The following is a 24,023-nucleotide window of genomic DNA, read 5'->3' on the forward strand; positions in this document are numbered from 1 at the left end:
TGAATGTTATCTAACAAATCCTGCATGCATAGAATAGAACTTCCAAAATACGTTAAACAATATTGATTAAAACATGGACACGTTATTAAAATATGATGAATTGTGAGAGAAACGCTACAACCATGGCATTGAGGAGGGGGTTCTCCTAGTAACAAATGAAGGTGCGTCAACCGGGTATGAACAATTCGAAGACGGGTTAGTTTTACATCCGCTCTACGCAAGCGCAATACTAGCAAATGGTCCAAATCAGATTTAATGCTATGAAGTTTATTAAAAAATTTGAGGTCCCATTGTTGTTGCCATAATGATTTCACAATTTTTCGAACAATAGTTTCATGTCAAAGAAAGGTATTGTTTATTTTTACCTCGTCCCGCCCAATTTAGGGCACACGAGAGTAGAACAAACATTCTACAGACAAAACATACATAAAACATGAAAAATTATAATAGCAACAAATATATAGACATATAAAGAATAAATTAACATAGACATATAAAGAATAAATTAACATATGAAAATATTTATAACATAAAATACAAAGTTATGGTGAAATGCCTTAAGCAAAAAGCATAGTAAATAAATTTAACTTAACTTTAAACTGAAGCACAGAATTTAAAATGCATTTAAAAATTAAGTATATGAGAATGAGTGACAGCTAGGTTATATTGTTATTTGAATTTGGTGGATTTAACATGTCTTCGAGTGTAATTTTGATGATTTCTTTAATAATTCTTCTGCAGGTAAAATTTGAGTATAGCTGATGTTCTGTTTTGTTCTGGAGTTCCGTGCCACGCTGTGCATGAAATTTTGGGCAGTGGCAAATCAAGTGTATTATATTTTGTTCAGAGTCGCAATAAGAACAAATTGAGGATTTTCCAAAAAATCTTGATTGATGGGTGCCAAATACTCCGTGGCCGGTTAAAAATTGATTTAAGTAGAAGTTGGCCTGCAGTCTTGATGTTTTAGGGTCCTTAAAAAATCTGTGTGTTTGACGTCCCTTTGTTGAGTTTGTCCACTCTTGTTTCCACCTTGTCATGATGTCTTCATTAATAATAGACTTAATCTGATTGGAGGTGAGCCAGGTGGTGTGTTCTTTGTGGTCGAGTGTGATGGCATTTTTAGCCGCTCTATCCGCTTCCTCATTGCCGTCATGACCCACATGTGCTTTTATCCAGTTAAGTAAGATGTCTTTATTCCAATTCTGTTTAATTTCGTTAACAATTATGTTTTTATGTGTTGGGTCGGCAAGGGCGTGCAATGAAGAGAGCGAATCTGTAAAAATTGTTATTTGACCATCTCTTTTTGTAGCGATATTTATGGCCTCTCTAATTGCCATCAGCTCTGCCTCAAAGACTGAACAATAGTCAGATGCTCTGGAGGAGAATTTTGCTGTAGTAATTCCGTTGAATTTCGTAACGATGCCAAAACCTGTTCTAAATTGTTGTGGTTCGACCTCCATCCTAGAGCCATCTGTATAAATTTCCCATCCAACGTTTTTTGGTGAGGCATATCCCCAGGGTACAGCGATCTGAGTGGCTGGATGTCTTGGGGTAGTTATTGTCATATTTGATCTGTTTGAGATTGAGTCAAAGACTGTTTTTGGAATGATTGGAAAAATATCATCTTTCTTCCAGCCCCATTTCATCGGAATGATTGGAAAAATATCATCTTTCTTCCAGCCCCATTTCATCCTTTTATCGTAAATTATTTCAATCACTCTCAAGTGTATTGGTTTTATGCCCGCCAGTATCTGGATAGAATCCGTACTCACTGTGGAGTAGCATTTTGTAATGGAGAGCAAAGGAATTCTTTGAATAGAAGCAAGCTTATTACTGATTTTGACAGTATTTCTATACCATACACTGGCGCCGTAGAGTATTATCTTTTCGCTGGCCAAGAGATATATCTTTTTAAGGATGAATGGACTTAGTCCCCAGGTGGCTCTGGCTACCCTTTTTGTCATTTGGTTGAAATTCGTTATCTTATCCTTAATATCACTTAAGTGAGAAGTCCACGTCAAACCTGGATCAAGTATAACGCCTAGATATTTAAGTGAAGTAACAATTTTCAGATTAGTGTTGTTTTGGCTCATTTTAATACATGGTGATCGAGTGATCTTTTTGTTACTTTTACTGAAGACAATGATTTTAGTTTTGTCCTGGCTAAAATTCAGTTTATGTGTCTTGGCCCAGGTTGATAATTCGGTAAGAACATGGGTCACCAGCTGGTAAAATCTATATAAGATAACATGTCTTAAAAGAACAAATACGTCATCAGCAAAAACAATTATTCTGAAATCTTGAACATTAAAGTCCCTAAATAGACTAAAATCAATAAGTGATGAGTGTTTGAAAATTGTGTTGATATAAATAAGCCATAGTATTGGGCCTAATGATGAGCCCTGTGTGGTCCGGAAAATGATGACTCATGATAGCACGTATAGTATCAATATAGGTAGTTGTAAGTTGATTGTTGTTGTCATAAACAGCATGATTTTGACCTCCTCCCAATTCAATACCTCTGATGAACTTGTAGGGGGCAGAGAAGGCATTATCAGTGTCTAGACTGCTGAAGTAGTGCTTAAGGTGGTCCATCTTTGCCTTCTTAATGAGCTTTTTGTACTTCGCAAAGTTTAACTTAAACTCGATCTTATATTCCTTTCTTGTGTTGTCATCGCTAGTTCTTTGGTACCTCCGTCGCAGAGCTCTAACAAACTTTCTCATGACGCTTATTAAAGGTGACCACCAGGGGCAGTGTTTCCCTGTTTTATTTGGAGTTTTCATATTTGACTCCACACATTTTCTGTGTAGGTCACCAGTCATCTCTTCAATCTTATCGTTAATCTCTGTTGTGGTATCATATTTATTATTTTTGTTATTATCAACCAGCCTGCTTAAACCGCTTTTCAAAGATAGCCAGTTCAGTCTATTGTATTTAATGGTTGGTCTATGTTTAATACGTGTGTTGCTGTTGGTATCTATAGAAGCTAATAAGAGTTCGTGGTCAGAACAGGTAATTCCATCATAAATTCTGTAATTCTTAATTTCACTGATATTACTCGCTATTACATCAATCCAGCTTTGGCCGAGTACTGAGTTATATGTGGGCGGGCCGTCTGGATCGTTTACCACGTCAAGATTATTTCTCATGAGAAAGTCCATTAAAATATCCCCCCTATGGTCACTTTTCGGTCCCCACGCTACAGATTTTGCATTTAAATCACCGCAAAGCACAATTCTTGCATGGTTGTTTTTACTTAGAATTGAGTCAAGTGTTCCAAGGTTGTCTAGAATATTTTCACTCGGGGAACAGTAAATCGAGGTAACCCACATTATCATATGTAAAGTTGATAGCACAAATGTCCCTTGAAATGTGCACTGGAAAGTCATTTATTACCTCTCTATTCAGCATAATTGCTGAACGCGGCAGGTTTTTATGGTAATATAACTTATTTTTGATTGAAAATCCGGTTATTGTTGAGTCTTGATTGTAATAAGGCTCATTCATGCTAATAATATTGATGTCAAGATTTTTAAAGTCCTCATTTAATTGGAGGTTAGCGGGTGAGGCGTGATGTAAATTTATATGACCAATATTAATAACTCTGTTGTTCTTACGGTTCATATTTAATTCACTTTATCTGTCTGTTTTAAGCACTAATATATTATTGAAATGGTATCGAATGGTGTGCGAATTTTTTTTTTAAATTTATTTATTTATTCATTTTGTATCGCATTTCCTTCAATTCGTGGAGATACGTAGGGCACGATGCTGAGGAAGCTTTATGCTGGCAGTCTAGGTTAAGGTTAAAGTCTTCATTTGAGGAGTGGCAGTTAATGCAGTAATCGTCTTTTTCTGTGCAGTCATCGATGGAGTGACCCTTATATCCGCATTTTTCGCAGTAGCAGTGGGATTCAGTGCATGAATTTTGGTGGTGGCCGATCATCTGGCACTTCGGACATCTGAGCAGGACGAGCCTCTTTTTAATCACACATCGGTTGAGACCAGCAAAGATATATTCTAGTTTGAGTAACTTAGTTAATAATCTGTAATTAACCTTAAGGATCATATGTCGTTTTGTTTCATCTCGCTTGTGCGGTATGTTTTTTAGGTGATTAATCACATCAAGACAAGGGTTGAAATCACCGTTATCCTTTATAATGTCAATCATTTCATTTTCTGTAAAGCTGATTGGTGTGTTTAGGAGAATTATCGAGTAAAGTTTAGTCTCTTTTTCTTGATATTTGAGGCCTGTGTCCTTAAGAGTTGTAATCACTTTGGTTTTTTGTTGGTTATTATGAAACTTAATTTCGGACAATTTACTGTTTTTGTATACTCTTTTTATGGGTAGTTTTGGTTGAACTTGTATTAGTTTTTCTACAATGTCGTCTGTTGTACAGTCCTCTTGAGGTTTAATTATGATCGGTTTAGGAAGTGCGATTGGCAATGAGTTCTTTTCGATTTTGTCAAGCCTTCTAGTTATATCGTTTAGCTTATCATCGATACAATTCATGATTGCTGCGGGAGTATTAGCGTTAGGATTTTCTGCATCGAGTTTGTGGGAGATGCTGTTTAGTTTCTCATCGATGGATATTAAATGCTTTGTGGGAATAGTGACATTAGGAGTTCCATTTCCAATAGTGAGTTGTTTGAGCCGCTCAATCGCTTTCATACAAGCCGCTCTTGGCTCCTGAGGGAGAATAATTTTCTTTTGCGTACTATAATTGATGTTTCTTTCTAATAGTTTAAATAATTCTTCAATTTCTGACTTCGGTGTTGGTAAACTTATATTTTGGTTATTGGTAGATGATAAGGGTCCTGGAGTGGTGTCATCGTTGAGTTCAGTTACTATATGATCATCTGCTGGTGTTAAGTCAATGATGACAGATGGTGAGAACTGGATATCATATCTTGTTGCGCTTTGTAAAAGTCTAGTCTGGGATCTTGTATTATTTGCAGGTGTGGAGCATACAAAATTGTTGAAAATTTGATTGTCCATTTTAAATGATAAACGAAGAAAACAGTAAAGGAAAGCAAAAAAAAAAGGTAGAGTAGGAGTGAATAAGTTTAAGATTAAGAAAATAATGGGTGGCGATGGTGAGTCCCTCCCGACCCCCAAAGAGGTCTACATCATGAGCATACAAGAGATGTTAGTAGTGTTTTTAAAAAGATTGATATTCCGTAAGATGTAGGCAAAGGGATATAGTCACCGTCTGTAATTGAGAAGTTCGGAGTGAGTAGGACCGAAAATGTTAGAACAATGACATAATTATCATTGTGCATAACATGAATAAATATTTAAAGGAAACGTAAAAACTGGAAAGGGACCAGTGGTCGGAGCGAGCATCGAAAAAATTTGTATGACAATTATAACTAAATATGATAGGGTATGGTCATAGAGTATAGGCCTTAAGATATGTAAAACACTATAAATAACATTGTTCTAAGTAAGGTTGAGAAGAAATGAGCAGAGACAATATAACCGGAATTTTAATGAAACACATGTTTTAAAAATAAAGAGGAATAAAAAAAACTATTATGTGTAGATTGGTACTTATAGCATCGCCTAAACCTATGTGAAGCATAAAAATAGTAAATGTAAAAAATGTAAACACTGACTGTAATGTTGGTATATGACAACATTAAATTTAGATTATAACAAAAGAGTTTGGAGAATATAAATATTCAATTATTAAATAGATGGATAAAGAGTGATGTGAAGCACTTAATTGTATTTGTCTTCATGAAGTTTGTTTTGATTTTGCAATGGGGATTGGAACGGTAATTATATTGAAAAGTGGATCACCTTTGAAAAAGATATAAAATCACAGGGTGGGTTAAAATTAAAAAGAGAGATGTCGTTAAGTTAAAAACAGTTGGGAAAAACATATATAAGATTTAGAATAAAGAAAGAAAATAACAAGTATACTAAGTCAGTGCTTACAATTTAGCGATCATTAACACAGCAAAAGCCTATATTCAAAATGACATACATTAAAAAGATAACTGCAAATAATGTGCTATGTCGCCAGAAGTTAAGGAAAATAAATGATTTAGATTCGCAATCGCATGGGCAAAAGTAACGTAAAAATAAAAAATAAAAATGAACATGAATAAGTAGTAAATTGTTGGCCCGAAATTAGCGATAGAAGGTTACTCTAATAATAAAACATGAAGAAATGGTGGTCCAGTATCTAAGCCTAAATCCATGGAACATCAGATTTTAAAAGCTCATAAAGGTCATGGAGAGGTCTGTATGAAAAAAACAGACCTCTCCAGAGAACGAAAAAAACTCACCGGAGTTGCCTTGCAATATTACATGATGTTTTTATAAGACTTTATGTAATAAAAGTGGGTAATTATTTGTTTTTGGGAAAAAAAACTTTTAGTCGTTATCTCAGCGTTGCAACGTTAGTAGCCGTCGATCTAGATCTCTTAATATTAAGTTATTGTTTATTGATACCTCGTCCCGCCCTATTCAGAGCACACGAGAGTGGAACAAACATTCTACAAACAAAACATACATAAAACACAAAAAATTACATTTGCAGCAAGTATAAATGACATATAAAGAAAAAATTAAAGTATGAAAATATTTACAACATTAAATGCAAAGGCATAGTGAAATGCCTCAAACAAATGCATATTTTAGAATTTTGAAGGAATAAATGCAGAGCATTGCGACATCGAGATACGCATAAGAATTTTGATGCACTTGTTAAGTACAAGAAAGTAAATGTAGATTAGTAACTGGAAAGCATAAGTAGATTATTTTGACAGCTGTCGAAAGTGTAAGGCTCTCAAGGAGGCTGGATAGCAAGAATTTTGAAAGAAAATATTAAATAAATGAAAAATAAAAATAAAAAATAAGAGTCAGCTACAAAACGTCTGCACTGAGGAAAAAGTTTATAAAGTTTCTCTAGCGATAGGTATATTCAAGAGACATAAGTGAATAAATTGAGAAGTGGCAGAGAAGTTATAGCTAGAAGGTGGTAACATTTAATAATCATTAGAACGAGATCGTAATTCAAGGAGGGCCTGGCGATGCGCAGGGCAAGTGATGTCTGAGGCTTGATGATAAGGATTATGGCTGGTTTCAAAAAAGGTATTGGTGTGCCAACAGTTGATGCAATATTTTTCGTCGGAGTGGCATTCATTTGTGTGATGGTCGCCTCCGCAATTAGAGCAAGTGGCGAATTCTTGAGTGCACGAGTGGGTGGAATGATCAAGACCTTGACACCATGAGCAGCGTCGAAGTAGAATTCTTTTTTTGACTTAATATTAAGTTATAATTTTCAAACTCGGACCGAATATAGGCCTCTATGTGCCGGACCCCTCTACCAAAGCAAAATTTTATAACCCAATTAGGGGGGCCGCAATGGCCCCTTAAGTCTTCTGTTTGGCAAACCGGGAGAGGGTACTTGAAGCTATGTTTTTTCGTCAAAGAAAGGTATGGACAATGTTAAAACAGATGTGGCAAATCGTGCAGCTGCGTCAGCTAGGTCATTCCCTGGAATACCAACATGATTCGGTACACAGCAAAATGAATTCTTCTGAAGAGTAGTTAGCAAATGAATAATGAAAACTAAAATTGGATGAGTATCAAAGTTAAACTTTTCTAATTGACTCAAAACGCTTCCGAGTATATACAATACTTCTGAGTAGAGGGTGTAGAAATTAGTCGTAGTGCTAAAAAAATAGCAACAGCTTCAGCAGTGAAGACGGATCAAATTTAAGGAGTTTGGTAGCTGTACATGGCATCAGCAATGATAACACCACAGCCAACATACCCAGCAGATTTTGAACCACCTGTATATATCGGGACATAATGAGAAAACTCATGACGATGAGAAAGGAAAATTTGCTTAAATATGGTTGATGAAACAAGTGATTTTTTAGATACATCAAATTGAGAATAAAAATTATATGGTGAAACAGTCCAGGGTGGAATAAGTAGGTGGTTCACAGATTGGGATGGTGAATCTAAAATAACAAATGTTTCAATGTGCGATTGTATACGAGCTATAATAGGGCAAACACAAGAAGGTCGAGCATCATATAGAGGCATTAAACTTATTGGAGTAACCTCACGCTGTAAAGGGTGTAAGGCTGAAGACATGATACGGTAGTAGTGCGTCAAAGACAATTGCATTCTGCGTAGATCCAGTGGCAGATGATGACAAACAGCATACAAGCTTTCCACGGGTGAAGTGCGAAATGCACCGCTACAAATGCGTAATGCAGTGTGATGTACCGTATCAAGTCGTTTTAGTTGCGAAGCAGAAGCAGTACCATAAACTGTGCATGCATAGTTAATGCGCGACAGTATAAGTGCTTGGTAAATTCGCAATAGCGCAGTGCGTTCAGCACCCCAAAACGCGTTAGAAAGCACCCGTAACATATTTGAGGGTCTCTCGCATCTTTCCCACAACTGCTTTATGTGAGGCAGAAAAGTAAGCTTATGATCGAAAATAACTCCAAGAAATTTCGTTTCCATAACGACTGGTATAGCAATGTTATGAATATGAATTACAAGATCAATGTGAAGCCGACGTTGCCGGCAAAAATGTATTCATGAGCTTTTGGAAAGTGAAAGGGTATGACCTCATCACACTATTCTACAATTTTATTGACAGCAAGTTGTAATTGACGCTTGATTACTCTTATGTTAGAACCTGAACACGAGACGTTAAGATCGTTCACATAAAGTGAGCCAAAGACTGTAGGAGGCAGAATGTTTAAAAAGTAGGAAACATGAACTATGAAAAATATAACACTTCGGAACACCTTCAGATAGGATGCAGAGATCAGAAAGTGTATTACCCAGTTTAACATAAAAATATCTGTAACTCAAAAAGTTTTTGATAAACATAGCAGGTGACCACGGAGGACCATATCAAACAATGTCTTTAGAATGTCGTATCTCCATGTCCGATCCTAAGCCTTCTCAATATCAAAGAAGATAGAGATAAAATGGTTACGTCGGAGAAGAGTATTACGAATACGTGATTCTAAAGCAACAATGTTTTCCATAGTCGACCTGCCCTTTCGAAAACCACTTTGAAAGTCTGGGATGAGTTTTTTCTTCTCCAGAAAGTAAACCAAGCGAGAGTTGACCATGTGCTCAAATTAACAACTGTTTAATGCACATTTTTTTCAGTTTATTATTGAAAGAAAAGTAAATAAATAATATGAAATATAAATCCTAGTGATAAATACGATAATAGAGATAATAAATAAATAAAAGTGAGTTTAGTTTCTAAAACTTTTTTCATAAATAATGGCCTGTGGCAGGTGCATTCAAAAATGAATAAAATCAGGCAAAGCTGGTCAAGTAAAATTGGGGAATACTTTAAGACAGTGTAAAGGTTAATATATATATAAGTGCATAAAAATCAATGAAAATGGTAAGCACTATAAAACTGCTATATGAGATATAAAACTCAAATGGCGGTTATAAACCCAAAAATATTAGGATAATGAATGTCACCCCTAACAAAAATGTGTCGTAGGGATGATTTCACCATCCTGCGAATCTGAATCCTTCTGTAAAGTTGTAATCTTTAATGTTTTCTCAAAACATGTCCTCGTTTCCTTTGATAATTTCTGTTTCTACAATAAAAATCTACAGGTATATTAAGATTTACGTTGTGTCACAGTTACGATAAATGAGAAAATGATTGTGCAATTAGACAGAATTGTGGATAGTTTTTCAGATAGAATTTAAACCAAGAGATTGTCTGGACGTAATTTTTTCACAGAATCAATTTCTTACAGTACGGAGAGAAGAGCCTTGAGTTTCAAGAGGGGATAAATTATGGAAAATGAAGTATTCGGTACAGTTGGATTTGTGAGAGCAATTATATAATAGCTAGCGTATTCACATGGTGCTGAGAGCTTTCGCTGTTTTGCTTTGTGTGCACCTAACAAGTTTCAAATTCAGAAAATATCATTACATCCACTATCAGCGGTACCACTATGTTCAATTTAACGCATGAAACCAACAGGTGCTTTCACCCTTCCTTTACTCGATGCTGACCTATTGCTATAATCCCATACCTGACGAAGCCTCCCCCATTAACGAGGATGTCCAGTAAGTGACCCCGGGCTTGACCTTAGCCAGCAGAAAAGATGACTTTCGTGACTAGCCGATTGATGCATACTGGCCAATATGCACCTTCTGTTTATATGAATCAGGAGCCAATGTACCAGAATTCCTCTCATGTACCACGGGTCTCCACTCTCTGCTAACTACTTATTAGTAGCCTGGTGATGTTGAGGGATTCGTTAAAATTTTCTCTAAACAATGACCATAGAGTGCTCCTCCGTATAAATAAACGGTTCAACATTAGTAAGTAAGTAAAATCTTAAAAATTAAACTATTATCTCAGAAACATTGTGATATCAATACGTGTATAGTGCTAGAAATTTCAAATTAGAAAATCAATAAAAATGCAGCATAGAATATGAATCTTAACTATGCAAGGGAATGGTAGGATTGTAATATTAGGCCTTTGAAAAATAGTTCTTCGTTATTTTGTAATTAATTACAGTTTAAATGCGCTCACAAATATAAATAAATGTTGAGAAAAAATAAGAAATGCTTTAAAAAAATCGTGTTTTTTTCAGTATTTTGTTCAAAATTTTAGTAAGACTCTTGGTTAAAAAAATCAACAATTTGTTTTCTTTAAACCAAATACTGGCCACTTTCTCTCCTTCCTTTGCTACCTCATGTTCCAACAAACTTAAAGAGTAACCCAGTTTCCATGACAACGGGTGCAATCTTTTCCACTCGCCTTTCTCTCCAGTGCTAACTTGAGGTGAAACGGACTATAATATTCAATACTAAGTATAAATAATACTAAGTTAAAGCATCGAATAGATTCAGATGGGGTAAACTGTGTGCTTAAAAAGAATTGATGATGAACGGGTACACCTTTTAAACGGATATCTTCTGTAGTTTTTCGACAGAACTGTACCCAATCCTCACTCATGTGCGCCAAAAATTTTCCTAATGTAAACAAGCTAGAATTGTGCACAGTTTGAGGTACAGTTTGAATAAATTGACGTGCATCTTTAGTCGCATAAATTTATTTTTCACACATAATTTAGAACAAATTATTCAATCCTTTTAGTTTTTCTTACATCAAATGAACACAGCTTTATCTAAGAAATGAGTTTTTCAAAATTCAAATGTGTCAATTTTTCTGAAATTTAATTTTTTTTTTTTTTTAAAGTTTGCTTTTTATGCTTGTGTGCAAAGTTAAAGATAAAATCCTTAAATCTAAATGTGTAAGTGATTTAGAATAATATTCATGTATGTCTAAAAAGTTGTGAGTTTTAGCAGATTATGTGCATAAGCTTTTTTGCCTATGCATTAAGCAGGTCATTTTCTTAAATTTTGAAGAAAAAAATTACACTTTCAAAACCAAAATATTTAAAATAAGTGTTTTATTTCCAATCTAAGCCAGTTTCAAGTGTTGAAAATTGCAATAATTATGTTTCAAAAAACAGTCACTTTTTAAGTAAAACCATTTCAATGGTAATTTTAACGCAAAAAAAAAAATTATAAAATTTTCATGAAAAATATGAACATTTTAAAAGTTCAATATTTTCAAAAAACATTTCATAATCTCCAATTATTATTTCATTTTCTACAATAATATCTGAGATTAGAAATAAAATTTTCATGTCATTTTTTTTACTGTCTAATATATTAGGTTTTTCAAGTTTTATCATATTCGTTCAAATAGTTCTCCATTAAAAAGTTTCCCACACATTTACATTGTTTGTTATCACCTTAATTTGAAAAATTCAGTTGTCAAGTAACTCTTAATGGTGTAAAATTGGAATTTGCAAATGAAAAAAAATATTTTTTTGTTGCAAGGATTTTGCACTGAAAATAATTCATACGATTTAAATTGTTTCCACAATATTATCTCTTCCATGTTACTAACTAACAAGTTAACGAATCTAAAATAATAATTTATCACATCTTAGACAAGTTGGTGGATAAATTACCATATATTTCTTACAAAATGTTGTTTGTATTTTATTTCATTAACATTTTCTTTTTTTTTTATTTAAAAATTCGAGAGAAATAAATGTATACGTTTTTTTATAATTAATTACCAAATACATAAGCGCAAATAGCAACTTTTTTGTTATTTTAATTTTCTTTAAACGCAATATTGTCAAAATCCATGTCTCAAGTATCACAGCAACATTAAAATGAAAATTTGCAAATATAAGAGTCGGTTTATACTCTACTATAAAATGTAAATTTGATTTAATGGAACAACTATACTTTACTGAAGATTATAATCAAAATATCTTTAAAAAAGAAATAATTTTTAAAAGATCAACACTTGACAATAACTTGCAGAGGTAGCTTGGTGACTATTTATTTAATAACTTTTCTACTGAAATGCTGATGTAAAATATTTTTTATGGATATAGCTTTGAGTAAAAAAATATTTGTTGATGTGTATTCTAAGTGTCAAAACGCTATCGTAAGGAGTATTCTCACTTTTTAGTAGTAAACGTTCATGTTTTATTAAAGACAAAAAATAGCTACAAAAGTTTTGGTGAAAATAATTTTTTTATAGTGTATCAGATAACGCCCAGTCTGACATATTGTATGAAAAAAAGCAAAAGAAAATTAAAGAAATTACGCAGAACGAAGTTGGAAAATAATACAAAAAAAAGTTCGAAAAGTATAACTTAGAAAAAAAATCCTAACAAAGCAAAAAAAATATATAAGAAGTACTGATAAGCCTTTTTGTCGACAGCTAAATTGAAAAGTTAAGCCACAAGATTAAATACATAGTTATATTGCAATTATTATGGATTTATGGCTTTCTACAAATAAAACCTAAAAAATATCTTTGATTTTTTTCTACTTTATTGAACTAACACATCATTAAGTTATCTAATGAGATTAAGTATTTATTCTTTAATTATTTTTAAATTATCTTAAATATTTAATTAAGTCTAAAGACGAATAAAACCCTATAATTTAAGTAATCAATATCCCAGAAAATTAAATTTTAGTTGAATATGCTTTAGTTAATTAATTATTGATTACCTTTATCGCAACTCTGTTTTTACCATTTCATGCATTAAGTGTTTAAAACAATGATTCGTGTGATTAGAAATGATTCATAAACTTAGTCGTTGATATTTTTTATTTTAAAAATGTGCAACATCTTATTAAATATGCTTATTAATGTTGTGTTGACTACGCTTTTGAATATAATTTAAGTAACAACTGCCCTTGATGCAACTTTTTATAGATAATACCATACAGAAGAGTATTTCATTAAAATATCTGTTTCGAATTAAATACAGCGAAGTTGAAGTAATTTATCACTATTCTTCCTTTTGGATAGTTTTAATACTGATTAAACTATTACCTGACTAAAAACTTCATTCTCTTCAAAAATATACAAATAGGAAAAAACAGTCGACATGTTTCAAGCGATTCAAAAATAGGCGCCCATTTTTAAGACTTTCCAGATGTGAGCAAAAAAACAAAAATGATTTGAAATTTTTAAAAAAAAATGTAAAATTGCCATCGAAAACACTAAAAATAAGGTGAGAAAGAAAGCTAGAAAAACCATAGTAGCCGAGAGAGGCAAATCAGGATAAAATGCATTTCCACGCACTATAGAGAGATGGTAAGAAATTAAAGTCGTCAAACCACTTCTGTTTCTTGGGAATTATTTAATGATTTATTTCGTGCAAGTAATTTTGGTGAAAACCTTACAAAAGAAACAAAAGGAATAACAAAAGTTTATTTTTATGTATAAAATTCTAAGTATTACATAATTGTCAACGTTTATTTACGTAAAAGTTTTATTACAAGCATTGAATTAATCATAATCGTGTTTGTTAAATGAAATGTCTGTGAATAAGGAAATGTCATGTCGTAATATTGCCCGAGAAATAAATGGATTTATTTATAACAAACTTATTATGTTATTAAATATTTCATAAGTACTTACTTCTAGTCATATTGTTGAATAAATCCACACTTTCATTTTGTAAAAGCTCGTTTAGGTAAAAATGTAGCGATAGTATGTCGCATCTAGTTTGACAACCATATTTCATCTCCAGTGTCACATTTCTCGTCTATGACATTTATTCTAATTAATGCATAGAAAAGACGAATGATTAGGATACAAACAATTTTTCACGTGTTGTGACGTGTGATGTATGCAGAGACAGTAAATAATTGGAACAATTTTACTCCAAGAACGAGTGTTTTACGAATAAACATTTTAAAAATGTGTAAGCTATTAGTTTTGCGATTTTTGTTTCAGAAAAATGCGATAGTTAAAAGAAGGAAATCTTGCATAGTTAGAATAATTTTCTATGAAATGTCATGATTTTTAAGCAAAATTATGCAATTCAATGAAGGATAAGATTAATTAATTAATTCTAATTTAATTGAAATAACGTTTCAATGATAGAAATGAATTCAAATATGAAATGCTTTTAGATTTGGCTGTGTCGTTCAGCAAATAGCTAAGTTCAGTAATGGAAGTTGATACGAAAATTTATATTAATCCTAGGCTTCACCCCTTGCTCGCTCCGCTCACCATCACTCGTGGTAGCTTGTGTTTTTTCTCGTTTATTTGTGTTTTTTCCTCAAAATTCTATACTTATTTTTTTTTTTTAATTTTGCTTGTAAAGTACACCGAAGAGCCAGTACATTATGACCACCATCCATCTATAATAATGGTCTCGCCTAGGTTTTCATGGTTTCTCGCCCAGGAACAATGTTTTCATGGGGCACATTAGGACCCATATTCCTCATGGAACAATCCCTGATGTCTGTAAGCTACTTGAACATAGTTGCAGACCAGGTTCACCCATTCATGGCAACAGCTTTTTCTGCTGGGGATGGTGTTTACCAACAGGATAATGCACCATGTCATAAGGGTCGAATCGTCATGGATTGGTTCGAGGAACATTCCAGGGACTTTCACGTCATGCCTTGGCCCCCAAATTCACCTGACCTTAATCCAATAGAGCATTTGCGGTCCTACTTGGAAAACCAAATTCGTTCTGCCACGCTACCCCCTCGTAATGTGAGGTAACTGCTGGACCAGTTGGTGAGAGCTTGGTACCAGATACCTCAGACTACCTATCAGCACCTTGTGGAATCAATGCCACGGCGGGTGCTAGCAGTTTTGAGGGCTGCAGGTGGTCCTACCTGTTATTAGCAGGGTGGTCATAATGTAATGGCTCTTCGGTGTATATAATTATTATAATTATAATTTTTTGTTAAAAACATTTTGTTAATATGCTAATCGTAGCAAAATGAATGATTACTTTATTTGATAATATTTACGTTATTTGAAAAAAAAATATCTGTATTTGATAAAATAAATTAAGTTTAGGAATATAGAATGCGAGACAGCAAAATAAGAGTAATTTTACTTGTTGACATTCTGTAACAATAACCTTATATTGCATAACAGTACAAATGGCAAATGGTTTTAAATTGAAACATTTAGTTAAAATATTTCGATATAAATGCTATGATTTTTATCTGGGTGATCTTTTTCTCTTCTTTCTTTTTTTATCCATTTTTTTTACATTAAGTCACGTGCAAGCTAATAAAATGTTCCCGAAAACGAGGCATTTTTCAACTTTAATGGATAAATAATCCTTAAAGGCAAAAAAAAGTGAAAAAAAATCGTAAAAGAAGCACTTAAAACTGCAACAACTTTCGACAAATTGGAATTTCCAAAAAGAAAAAAACTTTTGTTAAGTTTATAATTGAAAATGGCTCTTTCAGCTCGCCAAATTTCAACTCTTAATTTCAACGGATAGTTGATCGGACAATCTAGTATTTTTTTTTACTTCAAGTTTAATAGTTGATAATTCTAAAACCAATAATCGAATCAAAATTTCTTTATTCAATCGAATTTTTTGTTCAATTTTTAAAACCCACTTTCGCAATTCAAATTTTCTCAGTTCTATTGATTTTGCGTAGGAAAACAAAGCATAACTGAAAGCAAAAAAATATTTTATAAAATCCTCAAAAAAAGCATTTAAAACTGCTATAACTTAAATACTCGAAATAAGAAGATATACCCCTAACTATACTCGAAAATAAAAATTTAGAATTTTAAAAAAAAACACGTATTAAGTTCATAAACAAATAAAACCTTTTCAACATATAAAATTTCAATGCTGTAGCTACTTTTCTGCAGTTTGTGAAACGGCCCGACTGGCTTTTTTCCAAGTAATTTAACAGTTAATAATTCTAAAACTGATTATCAAATATTAATTTTCTTTATTCCTTTGTAATCCTTGTACACTTTTCTACAGAACTTTATAATTTCAATGTTCTATAACTTTTTTGATGCAAAGCAAAATGTAAAGTTAAGTTTAACGCTTAGAGCATGTGTGGCCCTTACGTTTTGTTATAATAAGATAGAGAGAAGAATAAACATGGTGTCTGACCTACTTCTTTGTATTCAATTAAAAATAGGAGTAATTTGAGTTATGATTATATCTAAGTTTAAGTTGTTAAAATGAAACCTTTTATATTTTTATCCCTTTTACAAAAATTCGACCAAAATTTGTAATAAAACTAATCGTGACGATAAAACTAGTTTTCTTTCAAAGAAACACACAACATTTTCAAACTGCTGAATGTTGAGCCAATAGATATTTGTAAAAATTCAATGTTGCTCTAGCGTAATACAAGTTGGAATTCTGAGAAAATTTAATTTACGATTCCTTAAGACAAAACTCAACTCTCATATATATTTTTCAAATTCGTAATAACACACAATACTACTAATTAGTTGTTTGTAAAACTAATTGTCGAGGTTTACTTAGCATTACATTTTATGATTAGTTCTAGGTAAAATCAGATACTAAGAGGACAACTTTATCTTAAAAATAATCTTACGTTTCACCTAGTAAATGGTAAATTCTTTATTCTTTTGTTGATAAATTCGAATTTTCTACAAAGACGAAAGATGGAAGCTCAAAAATATCATTAACTGTTGTAAACTCTAATTAGTTTCAGACATTTGTTGCAGTGAAGGTCTCCTACATCTTAGAACACAATATAAATAAATGGTGTCACTAAAACTGAGAGAAAAATATGTGTATTTGACGCGATGACTGACGAGTTCAAAAGCCTCACGCGAAACAAAATGTTTAAATATGTTAAATTGAGTAATTTATTTACGATAGTAAGTTAATTCAATACAATATTGAATAATATATTTTCTACATACATATGCATAAAACAGTTATTGTTGTTGTTGTTGTTGTTGTTACTTATTCCACTTGGCCCAGAACAAGGCTAAACCAAGTCCAGAAGACCGTTCACCGACGGAAAATCATATACTATCGCCGGATCCTCCAAGATAAAATTCTATAATAATACAAATAAAACAGTACGAACATTAAGCTTCAAATATATAACTACTTTAATAATATTAACTTCACTCATACAAACTATAAATCATAATAGTTTTAAAAGATAAAAACTAACTATAAAAAACCTCTAGGTTTTTTGCTTGCACGTATAGTTTTCAATTTCAAAACTTCGTTTTTTGTGAATTCTGCAACTTTAGGTATTGGAGCAGCTCCTGATTAATTTAATCTGCTTGTCTTCATGCCTTCCAGAAATGGCATCACGTCATCCAACCAGTCGCGCATTCACTAAGAAATTTATTATGCACTTAGACTTTTGAGACTGCCATTTCGAACAAAATTTTATAATTGATAAATTACTTACAACATAATTGAAATAACTTTAATTCACAAAAATTTCTTGATAGCATTTCATTAAGAATTTTCCCCGTTATTATGTCACATATTTTTCAAATGCATAGTATTAGTGAATTTTGCGGTGTACTTAATTATTTTTAATGACACTTGGACAAACTAAGCTCACCAACCATTGGCGTTTAGAAAATTAGTCTGGAAGGTGTGCCTTTCGTTTGACAAGTGAGCACCGCAAGGGTGAAGACTTAGCTCAGAATCCCACTGATAGATAGCAGCACAAATTGGTGAGGCCACTTCCTAAATTTAGACATGTATCTGAAGGGAAATGTGATTTTTCAAAATCCCGGTACTCATGATACTGCTCAGTTATCGATCTCAGAAATTTCGATTCCCCAGATTTTATGAACACGTATATCACATGTACTTGGGGGAGGAGGGTCTTAGAGGAGTCGAGGAACTGATTCTCTAACCATTGGGCTACCACAGCCCTTTCTGTACTTAAAACTTATGAAAGAGACAGCGGTAAGCTCTGTTTCTTCTAAAAGTATAAGTTAAAAGCGTGTTGTGTCCACTAGAAATACAGTTCATTTTGTCATTATTGGAAAAAAGAATTTACCAGTAGTCGAAATTCTAGCGTCTTCCGTACTAGCTAGGGTTTTAGAATTTGCCCCAAGCCCTATGTTAGATGAGAAGTTTCATCATTTTCTAATGCTGCCAGTAGATTTTATCGCCTTGTTACAACCAATGAGAATTTATTGTTACTTGAAATTTCGAATATTTACAATTAACTAGAGTGCTCAGGTTTCAACTGGAACTGTGTGTCAATTCAACATTGTGCAATCTAAGCTAAAAAATTAAATTTCGACATAATTTATTGACCCAAAAAATTACCAGACGAAAAAATGTAACTGACAAAATGAAAATTATAAGAAATACCTCTACCAAGAGGACTAAAAAAAATTCTGTTTTTTTCACGTCTAAAAAAAGATTGGGTGCATTACTTTATTACAAATTTTTATCATTACTAAAAATTCCCCATACAGTAATTGGCCTTACTTTTCGTTTTTGATTTGACAAACATATAGAATTTTCTCTTTTATGTCCATTAATTAATTCTTAAAATTTGTTTATTTTATTATTCTTTTCATCAATCATGTCAAAAAGATTGCGCACTGTTCAGTTCATTATTCCAAAGTATGGTAACTTGACTTTCTTAGTTTCATAACACTAATTATAATCTGTTTCTAGTTTTATGACAAACATAAGATTAACTCTTGTGGTAATTCATCATGCCATGAACGTTTGTCTTCATTAGCAAAGATTACTTCCAATAAATAAAACTTCTAACAACAAAGAAATAATCAGTTTACCTAAATTACAATATAGTCAAAAAGTATAATTGCAAATCAATGTTTAATTTAGTCTTCGGAAAAGAATAAAAATTTGAATAAAAGTGTTACAAAATTATGTAAAAATATACTTATTAAACATGTGTTTGAAAATATATTTCTTTCATATTAGAAAATATAGTTGTTATGTAAGGTAATTTTTGGTAGTTTAAGCTCCTCTATACGCTTTGATCTGCACTTTCAATGCGTTTTTACATAACACACGCATTTTCTATAATTTGAGTTTTGAATTGAATATAGGGCTTTTTGACCCAAAAATTCAAAAAGACATGAGCTACACAACACATGGTTTTAAAAACAGATTAAATGATAAAAGAAAATGCATTTATTAAATCAGGTAAAATGGTGAATTATTCTAAAAAATAGTAAAGGTAGTCATAATAGTGTAGTAGTCATTCATAAGTGTGTAAAACTTGAAAAAAAATATTGGTTACTTAATAGAATTGAATTAAAAAGTTAATGAAAAGGAAAATAAATTCAAAATAAAATTGTTGTCATTGAAATTTTAGAGACGTTATTATCCTTTTCTCAACTTCTATAATTGATTTATTTGTTATATTTTCTCAAAAGAGGAATTGTTTTATTAGTTGAAAGTTTTGCAGACAGCAAGTATTTCCTTTTAAATTCTTTTCTTGAATGATTGACTTTTCAAACACAGGCTACCCTACTTAAATGTAAATCGTTACGATTTCATTTAATGAAAAATCAATGGTATTGTTATTGAAATAAAATATTTCAAAAATCTCTTACGTTTTTGTAGTTTCTAATTTCCTTTCTATCCAAGCAATAAAAAGAATCATCTTCTATTATGTCACTATCTTTTAAATAATTGTATTGATTGGACTTTTTAAGCATTTTTAGGATGTGTACATTAATAAGAAACTTGTTTTTAACATTAGCGTACTTGAAGATATATTTGCAATTTAATAATCGTTTTGTTGTGTATTTAACTTAATGCATTATCGATAGATTAAGTTCCAACGAAAGTTCCTATTTTTATTAGATAAGTCTGGATAATAAGATACGTAATTCGTTTTTTTCTTTTGTGATGCGTATTTCATTATCTTTCAAATATAATTTTAATTTGAGAAAATGCTTTTCAATATTTTATGACATGTGAAAAAAAATTTCATTTGCCTTTATTATCATTTTATATTAACAATTACTCAAATAAGTACACAAAAATAAAGATTATAAAAAGGGGCACATAAGCCTCTACTTCGTAATTATAACTGAAATACTGTTTGTATTTTCAAAGTTGTTGTATTTTCTCATCGAATAACTCAGCCATACTTTGGAAAATGTTTTAAACAGACAAAAACTGACACAACTTTTTCCCACAAATAACCTCATGAAGTTCCCGTTTCTGCTTCAGGTTTTATTGCTTCATTGTGTTGGTTATCAAAATTAAAGTACTTAAAATGCTTAGACATTTATTAATTTTTTGTTCAATTTATCAACCACTGATAATTTAAAAAATTCATTTATATCGTATTTTAATTCATAAATTTAAAGAGCTTTCAATTTTATTAATGCAACTGAAATTTTTAATATTTTTATTTCTATTTTATTGACTATTATGTACAGACAATGTTATCCAGACCTTAGAAATGTTTGGATATTGTTTTTACGAACCAGGTTACGATTTTTCTCCTAGTGCTAAATAAACATGTCATGCTGAAATATGCAGAACATATTTCGTAACATTTAAAAACTTTATGACTATATAATTAAATTCTTTTCCCCGTAAATAATATAATCGGTATCGGTAATACAGTACTGTGTAATATGGTATGATATCGGTAATTTGTACCACAATCTTATCCAGACCTTAGAAAAGATTTGCCTATGGTTTTGACCAACCGGGTTATTAGGATTTTTCTATGGACTCTAAATAAACGTGTCAGTGTCCTACGGAAATAAATATAACATATTTCCTAACATTTAAAAACTAAGCTATTGTCTAATTTACATCAGCATCGGTAATTATTTAATGTAATAGGCATCGGTAATATGGTACGATATCGGTAATATGTATCACAACGTTGAATAGAATGCAGAATAAAATATATTTTTAAAGATTCCGCCCACATCTGCCTAGCACATTAGCATGGAACTTGAAAACCGTTACTTGGTTGTTAAATGTCGTGCTATTATTAATATTCGTTATTATTTCTCGCACTTTCTTTTCAGACAACACATTTGAATACGAAAGACTGAGAAAATGAGCCTTTGCAAAAAATTAAAGCAATTAGTAGCTAATACATGGTTTCCTTAACTTTCCTTGGCGAAAACTATTCCAACGTACATATTCCACTTGCCTTTTTCAGTTCTTGAGGGACTTTTAAGGACAGTTTTACAAAACATCCCCAAAGACACAGATATAAATGAACTTGAAAATGCCCTACACAATAAAGGCTTTACTATCAAAAATGCCAAACAAATGCATAAATATATCAATGGGATCAGAAGACCTCTTTTAAAATTCACTGTTACTCTGCCCAAGAACGAGAAAAATAATGAAATATATGACATGACAGATATATTACAAGTCAAAATTAAAGTTGACAGTTATAAAGGAAAAAACAGAATGACCCAATGCTTGCGCTGTCAAGCCTTTAATCATATTGAAAGTGCCTGCTATTTCACACCAAAATGTCTGAAATAAGCTGGGGACCACCTTACCTATACTTGTGATGAAACAAGAAAAATTGAACCCAAATGTGCTAACTGTAACGAGTCCCACTCCGCAAACGCCTTAATATGCCCCGAATTTCCAAAATTAAGGGAATGGGAAAATTTCTTTAATGGCAATAAAATAATGCCAATGTTTATTGAAACAGAATTAGACCCAACGTATCTTACTCAGCTATACTTTCTGTGAAAAAAACTAGAGACATTAGATCCATCAATAATGACGCAATGGCTGTGATTGACGTTGCCAGAAGCATCATGAATAAGCTCAAAGATTCATTGGGTGAAATTAAAAACTGCGGTATCATAAATATACTGTACAAATCTAAGAAATCTGTAGGAAGCTGTAGAAATCTAAAGCAATAATAGTGGGAATTAACTCTAACCAACCTAACTAAATGTTGACGCTTCTATTAGACCTCTTGCACACTTCACCTCATATCACCTCACACACACCTACACTAAAACAACACAAGCACACGGAGTTGAACAAACAGATTTTTTATTTTATTTTATGACCGCCGTTGAACAGTCGACCCAATTGAACAAACAGATTGTCGGATCCTGTGAAAGAACAACCCCTTGTGAGTCTGATCAGGGCGAGAATAATCCGAGTAACTTTAGTGTAGGGAGCAACCAGGCCCAAGTGGTGATTACTAGGACGACCGAGTTTCTACTTTAACAGAGGTACAGAATTTAACACATCTACAATTACACACTTAACTTAATTCACTCTTAACACACATTCACTTACTCAACACTAACTATATACACTCAAATATATCTATGGTTGATCAGATCATTTGTAAATAATTATTTTGTAAATACTTTAGTGTTTGCTAAACTTGTATATATAATTTATTTTTTAAATTTTGTACATACTTTTTGTAAATAATTCTATCTGTATTTTTATGTTTTATTATTATCATTTAATTTATTAATTACTAAGTGACATTTTTTCTTAATTCACCATTTCGTCATTTGCATTCCAGTATTGTTACCAGTCTTTATAGATGATCCGCAACTCATGATGAATGGGAAAAAGGCCGTTTTCGGCCTCAGATGCCTAGCTATAAATAAAAGACTAGATTTCTTGAGCGACGGAAGTGTCCTATGGGGTGTATCCCTCCTGAAGCCCCACCAGGGCTATTTTCAAAATTTATTATTTATTAAAAATCAAAATGAATTCATTTTTTTTAATTTGGAAAAAAAATATCTCCCTGAGCACCAAGGAATATCACACAGGGCCCAAAAATACAACAGAGGTACAGCACAGTAACATAAAATTTTTACATGATATTAAAACCAAAATTAAAAGAAAGAAGAAAACAAAAAAAATTGAAGAATGAGAGAAGTTAAATGACTGAATGGATAAATTTTACAAAAAATTTATAAAAGTCTCTTTTTTCACTAGATCAGTCAAAATCTTAGGCCATCTATTATTCAAGTCTCTGCAGAGATTGTGTCTTTCTTTTGAGACCATTGGGCATTCTAGAAGAATGTGAGAGGGGTTGTCGATCCCGGTGTTGCAAATACACACGTCGCTGTTTTTTAAATGAAATCGATGGAGGTTGCTGTTAAAGTTACCATGTCCGTTGAATAACTGCGTAATTTTAAAGTCAGTATAGAACCAATGGCTCTTAATTCTGCTGAGGATTGCAGTAGTAGTTTATTCTATGTAATATTTAATTACTCATTTACATCACTATGGACAATATAATGATTAGACATAATGGATAATAACTTCCAACAAGGATTCATCAACACATTTCTTCAAGCACTGTTTCCACACGAACGACCAATTTTCTTCAACTGTTGTTAACCATATTCAGGATAAATATTCTGTCAATACTGGCATCCCCAACTACTTCAATCAAAAAACCTCATTTTCAATCAAAACGTGTTTGAAATATTTTTTAGAAAACCCCCAAAACACTTTTAATGTTAATTTATAAATTCTACTGTTAAAAGTCATAAGTAGTTTATATCTTATATTGATTGAATATTCAATAGCGTAATTTCTTAACTTTATAAGACTTTATTTTCATTCCAACAATAAATTTTTGGTACATATTTAGTACGATACGGTAACGATTTCAGGAAAATCTAGTACAAGGGGTGACTTAACTTCACTCACGTGAAGTAAGAGATTAAGA

The 24,023-nt window shown here is 32.1% G+C and overlaps 2 protein-coding genes across 2 annotated transcripts; both read right to left on the reverse strand.

Annotated features, from left to right (window-relative positions):
- Positions 1-656: 656 nt before the first annotated feature.
- On the reverse strand, positions 657-2,093 carry LOC147806070 (uncharacterized). Its single transcript, XM_087149527.1, has one exon. It carries the CDS (start codon positions 2,091-2,093, stop codon positions 657-659), a length of 1,437 nt encoding a protein of 478 aa, XP_087005653.1.
- A 238-nt stretch (positions 2,094-2,331) lies between these two features.
- On the reverse strand, positions 2,332-3,333 carry LOC147806071 (uncharacterized). Its single transcript, XM_087149528.1, has one exon. The coding sequence runs from the start codon at positions 3,331-3,333 to the stop codon at positions 2,332-2,334; it is 1,002 nt and encodes a 333-aa protein (XP_087005654.1).
- Positions 3,334-24,023: the final 20,690 nt, after the last annotated feature.

Source organism: Parasteatoda tepidariorum, chromosome 8 (genome assembly GCF_982258835.1).
Source record: "Parasteatoda tepidariorum strain Cologne lab strain chromosome 8, Ptep-v5.0, whole genome shotgun sequence".
Classification (NCBI taxonomy): Eukaryota; Metazoa; Arthropoda; class Arachnida; order Araneae; family Theridiidae; genus Parasteatoda; species Parasteatoda tepidariorum.